Source organism: Eubalaena glacialis, chromosome 1, assembly GCF_028564815.1.
Source record: "Eubalaena glacialis isolate mEubGla1 chromosome 1, mEubGla1.1.hap2.+ XY, whole genome shotgun sequence".
NCBI lineage: Eukaryota > Metazoa > Chordata > Mammalia > Artiodactyla > Balaenidae > Eubalaena > Eubalaena glacialis.
Window position 1 is genome coordinate 195,322,314 of NC_083716.1, and position 22,009 is coordinate 195,344,322.

General features: G+C 36.7%; 1 protein-coding gene across 1 annotated transcript in view; it reads left to right on the forward strand.

Annotated features, from left to right (window-relative positions):
- WDR75 (WD repeat domain 75) overlaps nt 1-22,009 on the forward strand; it is a 48,435-nt gene that overhangs the window by 20,676 nt on the left and 5,750 nt on the right. The window contains exons 5-19 of the mRNA XM_061203155.1: nt 3,186-3,310; nt 5,045-5,115; nt 6,065-6,184; nt 6,630-6,718; nt 9,378-9,536; nt 10,402-10,461; nt 10,554-10,669; nt 11,753-11,928; nt 12,959-13,116; nt 13,580-13,760; nt 14,568-14,662; nt 15,681-15,776; nt 16,379-16,548; nt 17,124-17,183; nt 19,791-19,940. Of these exons, the coding sequence (XP_061059138.1) occupies nt 3,186-3,310; nt 5,045-5,115; nt 6,065-6,184; nt 6,630-6,718; nt 9,378-9,536; nt 10,402-10,461; nt 10,554-10,669; nt 11,753-11,928; nt 12,959-13,116; nt 13,580-13,760; nt 14,568-14,662; nt 15,681-15,776; nt 16,379-16,548; nt 17,124-17,183; nt 19,791-19,940 (1,826 nt within the window). The remainder of the gene's footprint in view (nt 1-3,185; nt 3,311-5,044; nt 5,116-6,064; nt 6,185-6,629; nt 6,719-9,377; nt 9,537-10,401; nt 10,462-10,553; nt 10,670-11,752; nt 11,929-12,958; nt 13,117-13,579; nt 13,761-14,567; nt 14,663-15,680; nt 15,777-16,378; nt 16,549-17,123; nt 17,184-19,790; nt 19,941-22,009) is intronic.

A 22,009-nucleotide genomic window follows, 5' to 3' on the forward strand; every position in this document is an offset into this window, starting at 1 on the left:
TGCCACCTCTGTTAATGAGTAATATTTTTATCTATCAAAAATGTGACATGAAAGAATAAAAGCTGTAAGTTTAGTTTTCTGATGTGGCGCATAAACCATCTCTAAGGGACATTCCAAAAAATGTTTTGGAAATGGCAGTGTACTTCTTAAAATAATGAAGTTGCCTTACCAGGTGACTATTTTAAAGTAGCACTTTTCAATATTTAGGTTCTGTTCTGTATATAAAAATGTGAATTCTTTTTTTTTTTTTTTAGGGAGTTTTATTTTTTGTAAATTTATTTCTTTTTGGCTGCATTGGGTCTTTTTTCTTTTTTTTTTAATGTTTGGCTGTGTTGGGTCTTTGTTGCTGAGCGCAGGCTTTCTCTGGTTGCGGCGAGCTGGGGCTACTCTTTGTTGTGGTGCGCAGGCTTCTCATTGTGGTGGCTTCTCTTGTTCTGGAGCACGGGCTCTAGGCACGTAGGCTTCAGTAGTTGTGGCACACGGGCTCAGTAGTTGTGGCTCGAGGGCTCTAGAACGCAGGCTAAGTAGTTGTGGCGCACGGGCTTAGTTGCTCCACAGCATGTGGGGTCTCTCCGGACCAGGGCTCGAACCCGTGTCCCCTGCATTGGCAGGTGGATTCTTAACCACTGTGCCACCAGGGAAGCCCCTGCGTTGGGTCTTTGTTGCTGCGTGTGGCTTTTCTCTAGTTGCGGCGAGCGGGGGCTACTCTTCGTTGCAGTGCGCGGGCTTCTCATTGCAGTGGTTTGTCTTGTTGTGAAGCGTGGGCTCTAGGCGCGTAGGCTTCAGTAGTTGTGGCACACGGGCTCAGTAGTTGTGGCTTGAGGGCTCTAGAACACAGGCTCAGTAGTTGTGGTGCATGGGCTTAGTTGCTCCGCAGCATGTGGGATCTTCCTGGACCAGGGCTTGAACCCATATCCCCTGCATTAGCAGGCTGATTCTTAACCACTGCACCACCACGGAAGCCCTGTGAACTCTTAATGTCTGTCTAAATGCTTACTAAAAATTCATGTTTCTAAACTCCCTGACTGACAGTTGATTCACTAGGTCTGAGATTTGGTCTAGGAATCTGCATTTTTTGTGTCTCCCCAGGTGGTTCTGCTCATCACTCTAGTTTGGTAGCCACTCCCCATACTCACTGCATGATTCCTCAGTTGGAGGGGTAGTTGCCAATAGCAGTAATGAAAGTTTTTATCCATATCAGTAGGACAAGTGATTCTTAACACTGACTACACATTACAGTCACTCCAAGGAACTTAAAATATAAGATTCTCTGTGGTGGGGCCTGTCTGTTTATATAAGTATTCCCCCAGTCAAGTCTAATGTGCAAGCCAGTATAGAAAACTGTAGATATAAAAATAAGTCTCACTCAGATCTAAAGTCAGTAGCCTCTTGGAGTTAACTGGAAACTTCCAATGCTGTAATGTCATCTGAATTCTGTTCATGGTGGAATCTAGTGTTACTCTTCAGTACTTGGCACATCGTGGGCACTCAGCCTGTGAAAATCTGGTTACTATATAAAAATGTGAATAAGGCTTAAAAAAGATTCCCTGTGACTGGCATCTCAAAATATATATTAATAACATATCCTTCTTTATTTGTTTCATCTTTGTTCCACAGTCCAAAACCAGAGTCTCTGATAGAAATTTGTATAAATCATATTGAAATATGCTTCTGTAGTTTAAAAACAAATGAACCTTTTATTTACACGTTATCTTATATGGTGTCATTTCTTGACTCTGTAATTAATTTATTCACCAGCTAATTAAACATTTACCATGTACCAAATACTGTTCTGGTTGCAGAGAACTAAACAGACATTAAGCTTACTAGATCAGTCATATAATACAATAAGATGACAGGTGTTCTAGAGAAAAATAAAGCAGGGGACGGGAATAGGCAACACTGGAAGAATACATATTAAATAAGTGATCAGGCGAGGTCCTGGGAGAAAGAAGAATACTCTGTGCAGCTGTGTTGGAGAAGCATATTCTAGAGCATTCCTGCCATGTTTGAGGAATAGCAGGGAGGATGGATTGGAGTGAGCCTAAGTAGAATGGATAATGTAGAGCATTGTATGCGATTAGAAGGACTCTGACTTTTACTCTGAATAGACAAAAAGCCATTGAAGGTTTTTGAGCAAAAGAGGGACATGATCTGACTTAGCAGTAATAGAACACGGGCTTCTGTGTTGAGAAGAGACTGAAGGGGACCAAGGGTGGACGTAGGAAGAGCTGTTAAGAGATCCCTATTCCTAACACTTAGGATATGAAGCAGGATCATGGCTTTAGGCTAGGTGGTAGCGGCAGAGGTGGTGAGAATTTATTGAATTTTGGATGTCTTTTGAAGGTAGAGCCAGCAGGGTTTGCTGCTGGTTTGGTGTGGGGCATGAGAGAGAAGTCAAAGGTGACTCAAGGATTAAGTCTGAGCAACTAGGTAAATGGTGGTGCCATTTCCTCCAGTGGGCAATGTGGGGGAAGACTAAGTTCAGAAAGGAAAATAAGAGTTCAGAATTTAGGCATGTAAAGTTTGAGATGACTGAAAAGGCTAGAAGAATTGAGTTCAGAGCATATAATCAGGCTGGAAAACAAAAAATGGTAGATCAGTGTATTACAGTGTATTATAAAGTCTAGGAGGATAAGGAAATAGCATAGTGAAATATAGCTATTTCCCCTTAAGGAGAAATTTTTTAAATGGAATGCAAAGAGAAGAGCATGCCAATTCTACAGAAAAGGAGATTTATTCTATGAATGTGTGGCAAGCCCATAGCATTTCTGAAAGCTCTCAGATGGTTTGTTGCTTTTGGCTGCTCAGTTCACCAATGTATCATATTCCATCTCCATCTTAAAGCTCATCTCAGTACTTTGGGTTTTTTTGTTTTGTTTTGTTTTTTCGTCTCAGTACTTTGGAAAGCAGTATGCACCAGTAAAACAAATTGTTTTCTGTTTCTACATATATGAAGCGTGTGTGTGTGTGTGTGTGTGTGTGTGTGTGTATGAGTTGTGGAATTAGCCTTCCAGTTAAAACTTGTATATTCAAATGAAGAGTACAACTTGTTCAGACAGCCTAGAATTATGATCTTAGCATCAAATTAACTTTGGAGTACTAATTAACAGTTTTATATGAACAAATGCACATCTTCACTTTCTCTAGAGAAGCTTTATATTAATATAGCTGCCTTTGGCTAGATGTATTTCAGCTGGTTTCAGTGAAACTACCAAAATCATCAAGTCAGGAAATAGAAGCTAAGGAGCTCTCCTTTGTTTTGGATTATATAAACCAGTCACCCAAGTGCATTGCCTTTGGAAATGAGGTAAAATTTGCTTTGTTGGTTTTCTTTTTTGTACATAAAATCTCTTTCCTGCAGTCTTTCCTCTGAGAATTTTATGTTATAGTGATTTAATATTGCCTTGAGTTACAATATTTTTGTTAGTAACTAAGAAATCTGTCTTACTACTTTAGCATGTGTTTTTAGTATAGATTTTTTTAGGACTACCCTAATTTTGTAGATTGTGTCTTTTTGCTCTTGTAAACTCTGTAATTGTCCAAAAAAAATCAATGTTTTGGCATTTGTTCTGTACTTCTTGGCCTGTACCATGTAGAAGCCACTTAAATGCTTTGATTATAGATATGTGTCTTTTGAAAATATGAGCTCCGTATCTATAAATAACATGCCCTTATAGAAAATTTTGAAATTACAGAAAAATTTAATGAAGAAATTAAATCTCACCAGTGGTAATATTTGAGGAATTTTTTCTAGACTTTTTCCTAAATGTATAAAATAACTTTTCTCAAATTGAATAATTATCTTTTTTTTCTTCACTTAACACTGCAGCATGAGTGTGTACTTAAATGTTCATCAGAAATAGTGACTGTATGATGTTCATACCATGACTTATTTAGCCATCCGTTGTTAATAATCACATAATTTATTAAAATCAAGTACCATCAAAAGCCCCTATATATCATTGTGGTGGCATGTTTCTTTAGTCTTAAGTTTTGTAGCATTATTTTGGCTTTGTTCTGAAAAGTTTTAATTTCTTAGAGTAGAGAAAACACTTTTACATTATAAACATCATTATTCTTTAGCATCATAGTCGTCAGTTAAATACAAATTAAAACCACAGTGAGATACCACTTCAGGTCCACTAGAACAGATAAAATTAAAGAATGACAGTACTGAGTGGTGGAAAGATATGGGGCAAAGTTAAACATATGCCTTTACTGTGACCCAGCAGTTCCACTCCTAGGTAGACAAATGAAAACATGACCACAAAATGACATGCACAAGAATAATTAATACTCATTAATAGTTCCAAAATGGAAATAACCCAAGTGTTCATCAGTAAGAGAGTAAACAATTTATGATACATATGCATTCATTGGGATGCTGCTTCACAGTAAAAAGGAACTAATGGTACACATAAGAGCGGGGGTGAATCTCAAAAAGGTGATGTTGAGCTACAGTCCAGACATGAAATGTATTTACCATTCTGGTTGTATTCTGTTATAGAAAAGGCAGAGAAGTAAGCTACTGTGATAGAAATCAATAGTTGCTGACAGGGGTGGGGGCATTGGGGAGTGACTGGAAAGAGGAACAATGGAGCATTCCTGAGGCGAAGAAAATGTCCTAAATTTTGATTGTGATGGTAGTTACATGGTTATACACGTGTCAAACATTGCATTCTGTGGTGTATAAATTATGCCTTAATAGAAAAAAGTTTAATCATTATACTTAGAGAGTCTAGTTTTAGGATTTAGGACCTACTTTCATCTTTTAATTTTCTATGATTATTGTAAATGTAGGAGTATCTTTTCCATAGTTAAACTGTAATATGGGTTGGCCAAAGAGTTCATTTGGGTTTTTCTGTAACATCTTACGGAAAAACCCGAGTGAACTCTTTGGCCAACCCAATATATCATTTCATACTAATATACTCTCAGTCTGCAAAAAGTTTATTGTTCCCGTGTTAACTTTTATGATAATATTTCTTCTTAAAGGGTGTTGACTATTTTTGTGAATGTTATCTTCTCTTTGAAATACCAGGGAGAGTATGTTGCTGCAGTACGGGACTTTTACTTGTCTGTTTATTTTTTCAAAAAGAAAACAACATCAAGGTAAGAATTCCTTTTTGATAGCTTTATTTTATTTACTCAAGAGTTCATTATAATTTTATTCATCCTTATACCTGTGACCCAAAGCTGTTTCATGTTACAAGTAATTGTGAAACCACAAGATGAGGTAGAGTTTTTAACCCACAGTGGGTTAAAATTGTTAGTCACAAAATCCTAGGGAGCTTTTCCCCCCAAAACCGCTTTCACACTTAGATTCTGCTGTGTATACTTGGTGTCAAAATTGGATGTGGTTTGAAAAGTTTTCCCTAGGTGATCCACATTGTCATTTTATGGCTATAGGAATGAATATAGGCTTTGGTATATCTGGGTTTAAAATGAGTCAGATTAGTCCATTGAACCTCACTGCACTTCAAATTAACATGTATTTTAAATGGCGATAATTTCTACCTAATAGAGTTGTAAGGATGAATGAGATAACGTATTTAAAGAAACTAGTGCTAAGCATGAGTAGTCACTCTTCAAATGACTCTGTCCCCTCTCCCCTTTTACCCTGCCAAGATTAACGTTTTCCTTTGCAGTATAAGGATCCTGACATCTTTGGACACATTAGCCAGTTGTCTCAGATAAAATTTCTCAGGCTTGTCCATACTTCATGCTAAAAACTTAGCTTTAATGAGAAATTCAAACAAACTTTGCCCAGGCAGAAAACCATAAAAACAACTGTCTGTTCTCTATTTCACTCTCAGTGGCCTCCATAGACAAGTTATTATGGTAGAATGTTATTCACATGAAATTTATATTGTGTATTAATAAATGTTTACAAAACAAAATTCTTGATTCTTGGTCATGATTTTTCTTAAAAATCGTGCATTTATGTTCAGTGAATTCTGAGCGCTCACCAGTTTGGGTTGATAAGGGTGAGACCTCCATTTTGCCTAACTACATCACTTACCAAGCCTTTAATAATCAAGGGAAAATATTTTTCTTCTAGGTTTACTTTATCATCATCAAGAAATAAGAAACATGCGAAGAACAATTTTACATGTGTAGCATGTCACCCGAAGGAAGATTGCATAGCAACTGGTCACAGGGATGGCAAAATTCGTCTTTGGTCAGTTAACTCTTGAAGAACTTGGCAATCATTTATTTATTTTAGATTAGTCCTGCAGAAAAGGGGTATACCTGGGTGCAGGGAAAAGGATGGAACTGAAAAGCAACAGCCGATAATAGAGATGATGCTTTGCTGGCATCCTCCCTTTATTTTATTACTGTACTCTTCATTGCATAGACTTACTATTTTAGGACTTCAACCCTTGGCCCTAGGAGTAAATCCATTTTGTCCTTAATCATTTAATTGAAGAGAACTTTTTGTCAGCCTTTAAGTAAAAAGGAGAGAGTAACAGTGAATATTGAACTTGTAGAATACTATGATGACCTATTGTTTGCAGAAGTGACTGGTTTAGAAATAGAAAATGTACTTTTTGCACATTAAGACCAGTAAACTTGATAAACATAACGCCTCTGGCCAAATTAAGAATTTTGGTTTTCTCCAATAGGAGGAACTTTGATGATGAAAAGAAATACACATACACATGTTTACATTGGCACCATGATTTGGTTATGGATTTGGCTTTTTCAGTGACAGGTAAGTACAAGTTTAAGACTTAAAATGAACTTTTAAAGTATGTGAACCAAGTATTTTAATTCACTGTACTTACAGTTTGAAAGATTTAGAATTGCATGAGCCAAATGAATTTTTTTAAGCACTTGTATATCACCCCTGTGTTTTGGGCTTTGCTCAGCACAATGCCATATGCTTAAGTTTTCAAAGCTCTTCAGAGTATCAAAGTGTACACCTGTCATAAAGTCTCTTGTTAATATAAACCTATTTAAATTATATTCCTTTTCTTCTTCTAATGTATGTGCACATAGCTAAGTGCTTGTTGTCCATAAGTATAGCTACAGTTTATCAGGAGCAAATGACTGTGCTGATGCTTTACATCCATTATCTCATTTAATACTTGACTCTGAAAATAGGCATCATTATTCTCATTTTACAGATGATGGAAGTGAAATTTGTAGTTGAGAACTAACTTGCCTAAGGTCACGTGTCTCGTAAGTGGGATTTGGACCTAGGTCTAATTCGAAAGTTTGTTTTTAACTGTAAGATCGCCACATTCACTATTTTAAGTTAATTCAGATCTTTGTTCCATTTAAGCTGCATGAGAGTGGCTATAATGTGTAAAAATACCTCCTTGGAAATAGGATGACCTTCAACAGAAATTTGGAGAAGTACATTTTGTCTTTGGTTACCGTTAGCATCCCCACACGTATGTGGTGAAAATTATGTCAGTACATTTTGACTGGTCCTTAAGGGGGTGGGGGAAGGGAGGTGCTAGATGCTCCAGAAGTTTACATGCCTGGAGAAAGTGGTTCTTCTTCCTGTAGGTCCTCCTAGAGACTGGCAGGACAAGTCTTAGTACCATTTGCTCTAGATTCCTACAGGCTTACTTGGGTTTAACTCAGTGGAGCCTCAGGAAGCAGGAGGCATCTTCAGCCTACTTGTGCTTTTGATTTTGGGGATCAGTGACTGGTATATGGGGGTGGGACCCAACCTGACACACTTAGAGTAGTACAGCAGGAGTACAGCTGTGACATATGGGAACTAAGAACAGAAGAATGAAGAGGGTGTTAACCCTATGGATAAAAGACATAGGCTACTCTTATCTTCACCCTCCTCCCCACCAAAAATACAAATGAGTATGTTTGTGGCATTGTGTGTACATATGTCTGTAATGTTTCAGGCAGTGTTGTTACTCTCTCCTGACCTAAGGTGGTTTCTTCTGCCCTTCCTCATCAGTTTCTTTTTCTCTGCTGTGGCCCCTGCCCAAAGGCCAAGACCCGTTGATGTATATTGTCACTGTGACTTTTCTCTGTTTTGTCGCCCTTACGCATCTTGTCTACCTCCTCTCACAGTAGTTATTAGTCACAGCTTTCTGTGATGGCCTTACTTATTACCCTTAAGTCCTGGGACATTCAGGATTGGCCTTCTCAGGTGGGGTTTGGGGAAGAAGGAATAGTTAGATTAGTTGGCACTCAAAAAAGAATATCAAGTGCCTCTACTGTGAGCCATGGCTTTCATATAGGAAGTACTGCAGATCATCTTGGCTATTAGAGAGTTCAATTCTTGATGTTATTTTTTAAATCATGTGAGTATTTGTGAGAAGTAATATAGTACATGGTTGTCAGTGAATGTATAGGTATGAGAGAGTTAATAGAAGAAATGAAAATTAGTTGTCTGTGTAAACAAACTACAAATTATAGGGCTTTTGAGAACTGTTTATAAGTTAAGGCAAATGTTAACAGTATAAACTGTTTTGGCTCTGCTTTGAACGCAGTCATGCTGTCTGTGAGCATCTAATTTATTATTTACTTCTTTCTGATTCTTAAGCCTTTCTTATTTCAGTGCTCTAGGACCTCAAGTTAATGTTGGATAAAAGTGGTATTGGTGTTCCCAACACAGGGGGAACGTTTTCAGTGTTTTACCACTAAAATATTTGCTATAGATTATCTGTAAGTATTCTTGATGAAATTTTAAAGGTCTCATCAATTCCTAGGTTACTGAGAGTTTTTATTATGGGTCTAGAATTCTATCATTTACTTTTTCTGCATCTGTTAAGATACTGATGATCTATTTCCCTTTTTTCTGTAAGTAGAGTTCATTACATTGGTTTATTTTTCAAATGTTAAAATAACCTCACATGCTTACAATAAATTTTACCCTGCAGTGATGTCTTATCTTTTTAATATATCATTGGATTCAGCTTGCTGATACTTCATTTGGTAGTTTTCATCTGTTATGAAATTGGCTTGTACTTTTCTTAATGATGTGCTAGTTTTGGTGCAGCATTATGCTGGTCTTCAAAACAAATTGGAAAGTGTTCTTTCTTTTTTGTTACCTGGAAGAGTGTAAAACTGGTTTATTTCTTCCTTAAATGTTTGGAAAAGTTTACTAGTGAAGCCAGCTGGGCCTGGAGGATGTTTGTTTCATCCAGTTTTTCTGGTTATTGGCAGAAGAATTTGTCAGCAACAAAGTAGTCACATATTACTGGAAAGGAAAAATCCCTGAACCAGTGATCTTTAAATCTTTTGTCTTACAAGTATATTAAAAGATATAAAGACACTTGTTTGCGTGTTTTTTTAAATAGTTTATTTCTCTAACATAGGAAAAATCAAAACATCGATTATATTTTCCTGTTTTTTCCCCCAAACTGTCCTTTTCATTTCTTTGGGTGGATGAGAAGGCAGCAGTCTGCTGAGTGGTGGCCGTGAGTCTGTCCTCGTAGAGTGGCGAGAGGCAGCAGAGAAGAATAAGGAGTTCCTCCCCCGTTTAGGAGCTACTATTGAACATATCTCAGTGTCTCCAGCAGGGGATCTCTTCTGTACTTCGCACTCCGATAACAGTAAGTCTCAATTTGTTGTCATGAGGAAATACAGTTTGTGTAATGTCATAAATTAGCTAGCATCTGTAGGGGATGGAAAATAAGAGACCTCAAACTAAGAGTAGCATAGGATTTAACAAGCATTTTTTTCCCTTCCATTTCTCCTCTTTCCTCCACCCCTCTTGCCCCAAGATGCCACCTGAATCCAACATTTCCAGAGTTGTTTTTATGAAAGTGTAGGGCTAAGTGTATTTGGTTATTGTTGTGCCACTTATATTTAAAAATCTTTTCATGTGGAATGATTGGGGGAATAAAGGAGGTTTTCACAATATAATGGCATTCTCGAAAGAATGCTCTGAGGTTTTCCTTTGGTACAGCCATTGTCTCGGTGTGGGAGTCCTGTGGATTCTGACAGAAATGGAGCAGTCTTCTGATTCCTCCCCAGCATTTGGTCATCCTGTTACACCTCAGCTTAGATGTAAATCCCGTGCCCATTGCCTCCTTTCCCTTCAAAAGAGAGCATAACGGAGCAATCCAGTAGTGCAGTGACTCATTTCAAAGTAAACAGCCGTCTCTTTTGGGGCATATAAGTTTCTGAATCAACACTTCTAATGTATTCATAGTCACAGCAGAGAACTTAGAGACTCCAACAGAAAAAGCCCTCATCCCCACCCCTAGTTTTTCTGTTAAATCACAAAATATATTCCTAATTTTCCAGTAACACTCCAAGAAATTGAACATACTCAATTGTTTTGTATTCTGGTATGTTTCAGAATGATATAAATTCTTTTTTTTTTTTTTTTTTTTTTAGAAACCTTGAAGGTTTGACCTATTTATGTTTAGATGTTTGTTTATTTATTTATTTATTTATTTATTTTACCCACAGAGATGATAATCATTCACCGAAACCTTGAGGCGTCTGCAGTAATTCAAGGCCTAGTGAAAGGTATCGCAGACCTCAGTGGATGTGGAATTGTGTACATTTTTAAAAGTGAATATTTGTCTGATTTCAGCTATTGTTCATCACTTCTTTTGCAGACAGAAATATCTTTACCGGTTTGATGATTGACCCAAGAACTAAAGCTTTGGTTTTGAATGGGAAACCTGGCCACTTGCAGTTTTATTCTCTCCAAAGTGATAAACAGTTATACAATGTAAGATTTTTGATCTGTTAACTAGCCTTAAAACTAATGAAATATCTTTATAGCACCACTGGGGTCAAGTAACTTATTGTATAGCTTCTAAAACAAGATCCTGTGCCTATGTTATTTGAACATAGTATTATCAGTTGTTTACAGCATGATTCTAATGAGGCCACAGTTGCAGATGAAGTCTACATGTAAGCCAGTTGGCACTGTTGTGTGCGCTCTATCTATTTTATTCTGTTTAAGACTACACTCTAAATTAACTGTTGCACACATCTGTGCCTTTGAGTCATAAGGATAGGCAATGAGAATATGGATTAACAATACAAACCGGTCTCTGCTTTGTGGTAAAACAGTATCATATGTACATGCTGAAGATAAAATCTTCAGTGTAGATTAAAGAGGAACACTTCCTATAATCCTGGTAAATGCAATTTAGACTTTCCACTTTTTCTTTAGTGCCCCACAGTACCCTTTACAGATTTCTATCACAACCACTCTCTTTATCTCTTTCTCTCCAACACCTTTAAACCTCTCAAAGAAAGGAAACTTAATGATCTTTGTACATTTCTAGTACAGTGCCTGGAAATAGTAGACACTTAATACATTTTTAGTAAATAGATGAGGAAACAATAAAAGAAAAATTATAAAGAAAAAGCTGGCCTATTTACAATGTTGTGCTTTTTTCACTTCTTAAAAATTGTAGGTTTCATTTTTGCTCTCCTTGTTTCTAGTGATGTGGAATCTAGCCTTGAGATTTTATGTAAAGCTATTTGTTCTTAGAAACAAAAGAAAAGCATTACTGTAACCTAAAGTTCTGCTGTATCATATAAATGGAGCATAGTCGTTACTAAAATTTAAGGTCATTGAAGAATCATCACCAAATTGGTATTATATAGTATGCTCCATGTTTTCAGTGGCAATTTCGATGTCCGTAAGTAATGATTAGTTCATTTTTCTCTTTACCTAAAAATCTGTTACTGTAGATTCCAGAAGGTATCTATGATGTGGTTAATTACCATTCCTTGAATGCTTTAACATTTATGTATTTACATTAATAAGAATTTTGGATTTTTTGTTTTAACCCATCAGTTAGATATTATACAGCAAGAATATATCAATGATTATGGTCTGATCCAAATTGAGCTAACAAAGGCTGCATTTGGCTGCTATGGTAATTGGCTTGCAACGGTGGAACAACGTCAAGAAAAGGAAACTGAGCTTGAATTGCAAATGAAGCTGTGGACATATAATAAGAAAACACAAGGGTAATACTACCTATATAGACATTTAACTTGAGAGCAGAAAATTATTTGACTTTCTAGTTTCAATTGTTGGTCTTTACGATGTTTCATTTTGATAAATTTATATTAAGAGAAATGAAGGAGGTGCTATTCCTCTCATAAAGCCTTTATGCTTTCTGCTCTGAGAAAGCATTGGTGTCCTCCAAATTATGAGTCACCTCATTGCATAAATGAGGAAACATGGAGAAGTGACACCCCCAGGAACACATACCTACTTCCAGGCAAATCCAGGATTAGAATACAAAGGTCTTAGTTCCTTAGCTCTTTATTAATGTTATATTACCTTCTTTGGGAAAATGGCAGTGGTAGGTGGTAGAGATGTGGTGTGGTGTAGTCTTGGTTAGATAAGGAGCCCACTAGTTTCTCATACCATGGCTGTAATATCAATTTATCAAGTTCTTGCTTGTCAAGAACTGGGCTTAGTGCTTTCGTGCCCATTGTCTTGTGAATCTTCACAAGATAATCTTTCATTCACAGCAGTGTCCTGTCGAGCTAGAAACAAGCTTTAAGAGGTAGTTTGGGTGACTTTAAATATTAAGTATTGACCAGGGCAGTGAAATAGGTAATGTTCTTTCTGTACTGTCTTGCCAAAAATAAGGGCTTTCATAGCCATTTCCTTTTTTGCTTATTTTCAAAAGAGTGAGGTATCTGTGTTCTACAGTTTCCCTGCAGTTTAGTATAGTAGCCTTTCAAGTATCATTTTTTGATGACCCCTATTTTATACTCATTCTGTACCAGTAAGCTGACACTATTTATAATCATCTCTGTTACGTACGTTACACGAGGCCAGAGGTAATGTGTTAGAACTCTTTGCATCCTGTGGCCATTAGTGATAGAACACTCAATTGTTTGTCATGCTAGGTGATAATATATCAGTTGCTCATTCTTAAAGATGCTATTGTAAAATGTGCAATATGTAAGGAATTCTTAATACTCATATGATAGTGTATCATATTGCCCTGGTATAAAAATAAATTGGTTTCCTTCCTACTAGGTTTGTTCTCAATACAAAGGTTAACATGCCACATGAAGACCACATCACAGCTCTCTGTTTCTGTAATGCAGAAAAATCTGAAAACCCCACCTTGGTTACAACAAGTAAAGATGGTCACTTCAAAGTGTGGATATTAACAGATGATTCTGATATATACAGTAAGTTACTTAAATATAGTATGTCTATATGTAGTGCACAGTTTTAAGAATTGATATATTTATCTCATGAATTGTATCCATTCTGGGAGGACATTTTCTACTTTGTTTAATTCTATAGGATATTGCCCAATTTCAAAAGATTTGAGAGATTACATTTTTACATGCCTTTTCTCCCAAATCTTTACTTATTTTATGACGTTCTTGATTAATCGTGTGCTAATTATTCCAGTCTGTGAGGGTACAGTAAAAAGGGCTTTTGCAGTAGTCCCTTTACAGTTCCACTAGAGGGAGGTCAAGGTCTCTTGGAAGGGACGCAAATTTCAAATCAGTCAATGATTTGTAACTAAAATTTTGGAGAGGAGGTTTTTTGTTGTGTTTCCTTGTTTCTTAATCCATATTTCTTATAAATTCCCTAAAATATTATCTAGCATTTGTACTATTTCTATGGTCTATATTTTCACAGAAAAAGCTGTTGGCTGGACCTGTGACTTTGTGGGTAGTTATCACAAATACCAAGCAACTAACTGCTGTTTCTCCGAAGATGGCTCTTTACTAGCAGTTAGTTTTGAGGAAATAGTTACAATATGGGATTCGGAGACATGGGAACTTAAATGTACATTTTGTCAACGAGCTGGGAAAATAAGGTAGGTAAATAATTGGGGGAGTATGAAGTACTGGGTTTGTTTCTTTTTTTTTTAATTCAAACAAGTCTTTCTACATAAACTTTAGTAATTAATTTATGCTTTCTCCAGAGGTATCCTGTGGGTCAGTAGTGCCAGCAGCTAACCAAAATACTGGGAAGCTAAAAAATACTGGGTTTATGAACGATGTGCATTACTTTTCATGGTTGTACTACACAATAATAGAAGCTATATATAAGCCTCAGTAGATCCAAACAATGTTTATTTTCTCTGTATTTTCATAAAAGCGATGTTATGCTCAAACTTCATTGTTTGTAATAATGGCAAGGGAATGTAACAGCAGTATCTTTCATTTTATTTCCGGTAACTTGGGCATTTGAGGACAGAATGGGAAATGGCTGTTTCTAATTCCCAACATGTCTAATTCCGAATTTACTTTGTAAAACTTTCTTCAGAATTCATATTGCAGATTTTCCTCTTGAGGCAAAGAAGCATAAAAAAGAGTTTTTGTTAAATAACTTGGTACGTTTCACATACATTTTCTCTATATGTGTCAATTATTGTACCATACAGCATATTAGAGAAAAGAATTGGTCATCAAATCTGTTTTCCTAAAGAAACAAAATAGCTAAATAAAGCTTTCCTGTTGTGCTCCTTACCCCCTTTCCGGCAGAATAATTATGAACAAAAACATACATGTCTATCTAAAAATTTGCATTGCACGAAGCTAGTACTGTGCAGGAAGTCTGCAGTCCTTTGTAACTACGTGTGCTAGAACTGACTGTTGTTAACTTCCTTGTTTTAATCTAGGCACCTTTGCTTTGGGAGATTGACTTGTTCCAAGTATCTTCTTGGTGCCACTGAAAATGGCATTCTGTGCTGTTGGAATCTGCTCAGTTGTGCATGTAAGATATTTTTTGCTATAAAGTGATGACTAAGCATATAGGAAGTGGACATTAACTAATCTTTGGCATTTTAGGACTTCTGGATGATATCTTCGTATCTTTACCCAGAGAATATATAATTTTTTACGTGGTACATTGTACCACCAAACTTTGGAGTGCTATGCCTGTAATAATAGACTTTGATTACAGTTGACCCTTGAGCTATGCAGGCGTTAGGGTCACCGACCCTCTGCGCAGTCAGAAATTCACTTATAACTTAGAGAGTCAGCCCTCTGTGGAGTCAGCCAACCTTGGATTGAGCAGTTATTGTAGTACTTGCTATTTTAAAATCCACATGTATGTGGACCCTCGCAGTTCAAATCCATGTTATTCAAGGGTCAACTGTATTTATAAACTGCCTAATTGTCAGCAAATCATCTTCCATTATCCTCACCTTTTTCCACTGTCTTCAGTGTATGACTTTGTTGCCCTCCATCTTATCCATCCTCATAGCAATTTGAGGAAAGTTTCTGATAGTTCATAATGCATATTAACCTGCAGTGTCCCTGACAGCATTAAATTTGAATGTAGCCTATCACAATCCTCCTAACAAATGTGAACTTTGTGGCATTTTACTCATTCGAGTATATGTTTGGAAGACATTGTGGTTACTTTGTAATGAATGTGTGTGATAACATTTTTTTTAATATTCTCTACAGTGATTCTGGTTAACATTTTGCCCACATTTAGCAGTAGTGGAAAAGCACCAGACAGAAGTTGCACTGTAATAACCATTTCATAGCATGGGGAAGAAGTATCAATACTTTGTTTTTCTGCTTCTTGCCCCTCATTTTAGTGCAGACTTCCACAGATAATGTCAGTGTGTTCTCCATGTATTATCTGGAATGGTAAAATCCCTCTTCCTAAAAATAGTAGAATTGATTGTCCCAATAAATATTGAGTACCTAGTTTAAATAACAAGCTGAAGAAAGCTTTTGGTAAATCTCTTCTTAGAAGTGAATCACTTTTTTTCCCCCAGTGGAGTGGAGTGCAAAATTAAATATGAGAGTTTTGGAACCTGATCCCAATTCAGAGAATATTGCTGCAATCTCTCAGTCTTCCATGGGTTCAGACTGTAAGTACAGACCATTCTTTGACAGAAGAAATCTATTACCTAAATTTTCTTTTTAACACCTTTAATATAATTTGAGTTAAACTTACCTTCAAATCAGATGTCCATTTGAAGCCATTTGCCTGACTACTGCCCTTCCTTTCTTGAGTTCCAGCTCCAGCACATCCCTCATTTTTCAACATGTCATTTGCTACTCAGCCTTCAAAATCCAAGAGAGATTTTGCCTCTTTGAAGCATTCCTAAATCCCCCAAGGAGCTTTTATCGTTCCTCTATGATCTTGAAGCTCTTTCTACAGATCTCTGTTCTAGTGCTTAAGACAAAATACTGCCATAGTATTTTGGTGTCTGTTTTCTGCAGTTGACCCTGCTCTCAGAAACAGGAATTTTTCTTTCTGTTTTTCATCTTCAAAGCCCTCATTCCTAACCGGCTTGGCACATAGGAAGCATCAAGTAGATATTTGTTGACTCAAAGCCTAAAATAATCATGACCTGATCAATTTACTCAATGGGGTAAGTCCCAGGATGAGTGTGGTCTGCCAATCTGAGGCTGAAACTAACCTTTGCAGGCAAAATGTTGTTGTCTGTTTGGTTTTTTTTTTCTCTAGTGTTTGTGTTTAGACCTAGCGAGCCAAGGCCATTGTATATTCAAAAAAATATCTCCAGAGAGGAAGTCCAGTGGGGAGTGTTTGTTCCACGAGATGTCCCTGAATCATTCACCTCAGAAGCTTACCAGTGGCTGAACAGATCGCAGTTTTACTTCCTAACAAAATCACAGGTAACCATCCACCTCAGAAATGGCGGTCATTTCATATGTGTGATTTTCAGTTGCTTTAATATTTGAGAGTAATAGCCCAGGGCAAATGGAATAGTTTTATTAAAGGATTACTCCTTCTCTCCCCTCCCGCTCCCCTGCCAAATCGTCTAATGTGCTCTGTACAGTCATATTACTGGTGGGAGTATATTAGCCCACACCTTTGGGGCTAAGTATTGCTTGCATTCATTCACTCTGTGACACCAAAAAAGATATGACCTAGAAGATAATTAGAATACTTTAAATTGTATTTATTAGAATGGCTCTTTTTTAATTTTAGTATTTGATTTACCATAAAGAAATCAGTGGCTTCAGTTTGACCCATCAGTTGAATTTTATTTCATTACCAATTCTTAAAAATGATCTTTGAGAACAATCTTACAATTGTCACAGCAGTTATTAAATACGTTTTAAATCTTTTATTACTTTTCTGTGAGCAGATATATTTATATCAAGATGAAAAGTCGACATCATTTTCTAACTTTAACATTTAGATTTGCACTCTATATTTTGCATCATTAATTGACCTCTCTTTTCAGAGTTTATTGACATTCAGTACACAGTCTCCAGAAGAGAAACTCACACCAACAAGCAAACAGGTATGTTCTAGTCACTCGTGGTGCAGATCATGCACATTGCCTCCCTGCAAAGATAAGGTTATCTTTTAGAACTCAGCTATGAGAAAAATGTTTTACCTGCCCTAAAGTGGAATTAAAATTACATACTTAGAAACTACTTGCTTCGTTTGATGTCATAGTGCTCTTTGAAAATGTAGTCTCAATTTGTAATATCAGTGATATATGCTTGTGATTTAAAGAATCAAATAGTTCTACAAGACTTCTTGGGGAAAACTTGAACATCACCACCACTGCCATTACTCACAAAGATACTCTCAACTCTTTGAGTTGAAGTTTTTATTTACCTCTGTATCTCTAAGAAACATGTTTATATTGCTAATTCTGGATTTTTCAGATCTAGGTATTATTTGTTAACTCTGATCTATTGAAGTTGAAGTTTCTTTCACACCACTCCTGCCATATACATAACATACCCCCGCATATTTTCTGTCCCCTAATTTTTCCAGTATAGATAAATCTTAAATTGGTCAGGTCACTGTTCATCCTTAAACATGTAAACACAATTCATAGCTGAGCCACATAGTAATAAACAGGTTGTTTTTCCTTTTGTGACCAACTTCTTTTCTCTGGAGTTAATGATTGCCTTCTTTTTTCATTTGCTCAGTTTCCTATTTACTTCTCACCTAATTCACCCCTAAACTCTACCCTGTAAGTCCTCTCTCATTATTTTCAGACATATTAGGTATTCTTTCGAGTCTTGAAGAAATACTTTCAAGAGCCTCTGACCTGCTTCTTTCTGAACTGATTGCCCTGTAAACCTGCTGCACAGTAGTCATCTTAGGATCTACATTTGCCACCATTCTGGGGATTTATTCACATCTACTGTAATAGATCCTGTAGTTTTTCTCCTTTGGTCACTCCCTTGCTTTGGTAAAGCACATCCTACTGGTGCATGGGAAGTAAATTTAAGACATTGCGTGTTTGGACATGCTTTTATTCTCTCCCATTGGATTGGTTGGTTGGGTAGAGTTCTAGGTTGAAAATCATTTTGTCTTAGAACTTTGAAGATACTGTCTTATACTTTATCTGTATCCTGACTTATTTTTCTCTGAAAATTCATTGAATTCATTTAACATTTTTTTGTTGATCATTACTATATGTTCTAGACATTTGGGATATATCAGTGAGCAAAAGAGTCAGGTCTCTAAACTAGTGGTGTTTATAGTCTTAACAGGAAGGCACAGATAATAAACATCAAGTAAGTAAAATATATAGTATTTTAGAAGGCAATAAGAATTATGGGAGGAGGAATGGCGGGAAAGGGAGTGTGGAGTGCAGTTTGTCATTTTAAATAAAGCAGTCAAAAACAGGCTTTAATGAAAAGAATTTGACTTTTCCTCTGAGTTAAATGTAGAGCCCCCTTCGAGGGTTTTAATCAAAAAACTGTCTAAGGAGAAGAATTAATTCTTTCTTTGCCTTCATTTTCTCTAGAACTGCTATTATTTACTGCTGGACCTTGTAGAATGGTGCTCTCTAATATTCTTAATTTTTCTCCTGTTTTCTTCCTGTTGTCTGAGAGGTTTCCTCCTCTTTTTATCTGATCCTCTATTGTTTGTCTCTCTCTTAACATGGTTCATTTCCATTAGGTTTTTATTTCCAATCTGTTTTGGAGATTTTCATCAAAGTCTCATGACTCTTAGCTGTCTGCTCTTATTTAAAAGTGAGCAAAATCACCATTTGGAGGTTTTCTACCTAGGTGGGACTTGACCTCTGGCCTCCACTATCTGCCTGAGCTATTATGAGAAAATCTCCAAAGTCATTATTTTTAGGACTTTTTCTCTTGGATTGGTCAAATTGTCCAGATAAAATTCTTCCAAATTCTTGCCTAAAAGATGTCAACGTGGCTGCCAGTGTTCTGAGAAGCGCCCTCTATGGAACACAACTGCCTTCAGCTGTGAGGCCACCTCCGCCCCTCCACACACCAAGCCATCCATTCTAAAGACACACTTTATTTCGCTGTTCGAGGAACATTCTGCCAGCCCTCTGCTGGGGCTGAGGAGGAGATCTGGAAACCTGAGCGCTCTCTAAATAGACCTTCAACCAGGCTACCTGGTTTCTTTCTTTTTTTTTTTTTTTTTTTTAAGCCTTTTACAGGGGAGGTACTGTTACTATTAGTACCAATTCTTGAGTGTTTGCAGGATTCTACAGTATAAATTGGGATGCTTTTAGCTTTCTTCACCACCAGCTTAGAATCCTGCTTTCTCAGGTCTACTAAGTTAGCTACCACCATTCAAACTGCTTTCCACTTTGCACATCACACAGTGTCTTTATTACTGTGGATTTATGCTCTTTTGAAAACCCCTTTGCTGCCATTTTTGTAGGATTGGGGGACTAAGTAGTGGTGGATGCACATTTTGTTCTGTCATCGAAGTGTCTACTGTTAGCTTTTCGCATAGTAAATTGACTGCCCTCAGTTGCTTTACCTGTGAAATGAAAGAATCATACTAGATAATTTCTATAGTTCCTTCCATCCGACATGTTATGACTGTGATACTTCTTATTGCCTCAAAGGTAGTTTCCTCCTTTTTAGTGAAGTAATTTATTTCCCTTTGTCTTAAATCCTTATAGCTATTAGCAGAAGAAACTCTTCCAACAACCCCATTTTATTTCATATTGGGAAAGCACAGGCAGCAACAGCAGGATGACAAGTTAAATGAAGCTTTGGAGGATGAACTGGTACAACTACCCTTAACAGAAAACATACCTGCAATTAGTGAGGTAAGTAATTATTCATTACTTATTAGTGTGAAACATAACTTTTATTATAATATTAAAAAGTAAAACTAATAGTGTAAATTAATTGCTTATACCAATGTGAAATGGGTTAAATGCATTAAAGTTCCTTAAGTTAGAGTTTATTTATACAATCTGTAACAACTAATTTTTAAATAATCATTTATACACTGTGCAACTTTTTTTTTGAATTTTTGAATTTTATTTATTTTTCTATACAGCAGGTTCTTATTAGTTATCTATTTTATACATATTAGTTGTATATATGTCAATCCCAATCTCCCAATTCATCCCACCACCACCACCACCACCACCCCCCGCCACTTTCCCCCCCTTGGTTTCCATTCCTTTGTTCTCTACACCTGTGTCTCTATTTCTGCCCTGCAAACCAGTTCATCTGTACCATTCCTCTAGGTTCCACATATATGCGTTAATATACAATATTTGTTTTTCTCTTTCTGAGTTATTTCACTCTGTATGACAGTCTCTAGATCCATCCACGTCTCAACAAATGACTCCGTTTTGTTCCTTTTTATGGCTGAGTAATATTCCATTGTATATATGTACCACATCTTCTTTATCCATTCGTCTGTCGATGGGCATTTAGGTTGCTTCCATGACTTGGCTATTGTAAATAGTGCTGCAATGAACATTGGGGTGCATGTGTCTTTTTGAATTATGGTTTTCTCTGGGTATATGCCCAGTAGTGGCATTGCTGGATCATATGGTAAATCTATTTTTAGTTTTTTAAGGAACCTCCATACTGTTCTCCACAGTGGCTGTATCAATTTACATTCCCACCAACAGTGCCAAGAGGGTTCCCTTTTCTCCACACCCTCTCCAGCATTTGTCTGTAGATTTTCTGATGATGCCCATTCTAACTGGTGTGAGGTGATACCTCATTGTAGTTTTGATTTGCATTTCTCTAATCATTAGTGATGTTGAGCAGCTTTTCATGTGCTTCTTGGCCTCTGTATGTCTTCTTTGGAAAAATGTTTATTTAGGTCTTCTGCCCATTTTTGGATTGGGTTGTTTGTTTTTTTAATATTGAGCTGCATGAGCTGTTTATATATTTTGGAGATTAATCCTTTGTCTGTTGATTCATTTGCAAATATTTTCTCCCATTCTGAGGGTTTTCTTTTTGTCTTGTTTGTAGTTTCCTTTGCTTTGCAAAAGCTTTGAAGTTTCATTAGGTCCCATTTGTTTATTTTTGTTTTTATTTCCATTACTCTAGGAGGGGGATCAAAAAAGATCTTGCTGTGATTTATGTCAAAGAGTGTTCTTCCTATGTTTTCCTCTAAGAGTTTTATAGTGTCTGGTCTTACATTTAGGTCTCTAATCCGTTTTGAGTTTATTTTTGTGTGTGGTGTTAGGGAGTGTTCTAATTTCATTCTTTTACGTGTAGCTGTCCAGTTTTCCCAGCACCACTTATTGAAGAGACTATCTTTTCTCCATTGTATATCCTTGCCTCCTTTGTCATAGATTAGTTGACCATGGGTGCATGGGTTTATCTCTGGGGTTTCTATCCTGTTCCATTGATCTATATTTCTGTTTTTGTGCCAGTACCATATTGTCTTGATTACTATAGCTTTGTAGTGTAGTCTGAAGTCAGGGAGTCTGATTCCTCCAGCTCCATTTTTTTCCCTCTAGACAGCTTTGGCTATTCGGGGTCTTTTGTGTCTCCATACAAATTTTCAGATATTTTGTTCTAGTTCTGTAAAAAATGCCACTGGTAATTTGATAGGGATTGCATTGAATCTGTAGATTGCTTTGGGTACTATAGTCATTTTCACAATACTGATTCTTCCAATCCAAGAACATGGTATATCATATTTCTCCATCTGTTTGTGTCATCTTTGATTTCTTTCATCAGTGTCTTATAGTTTTCTGAGTACAGGTCTTTTACCTCCTTAGGTAGGTTTATTCCTAGGTATTTTATGCTTTTTGTTGCAATGGTGAATGGGATTGTTTCCTTAATTTCTCTTTCTGATCTTTCGTTGTTGGTGTATAGGAATGCAAGAGATTTCTGTGCATTAATTTTGTATCCTGCAGCT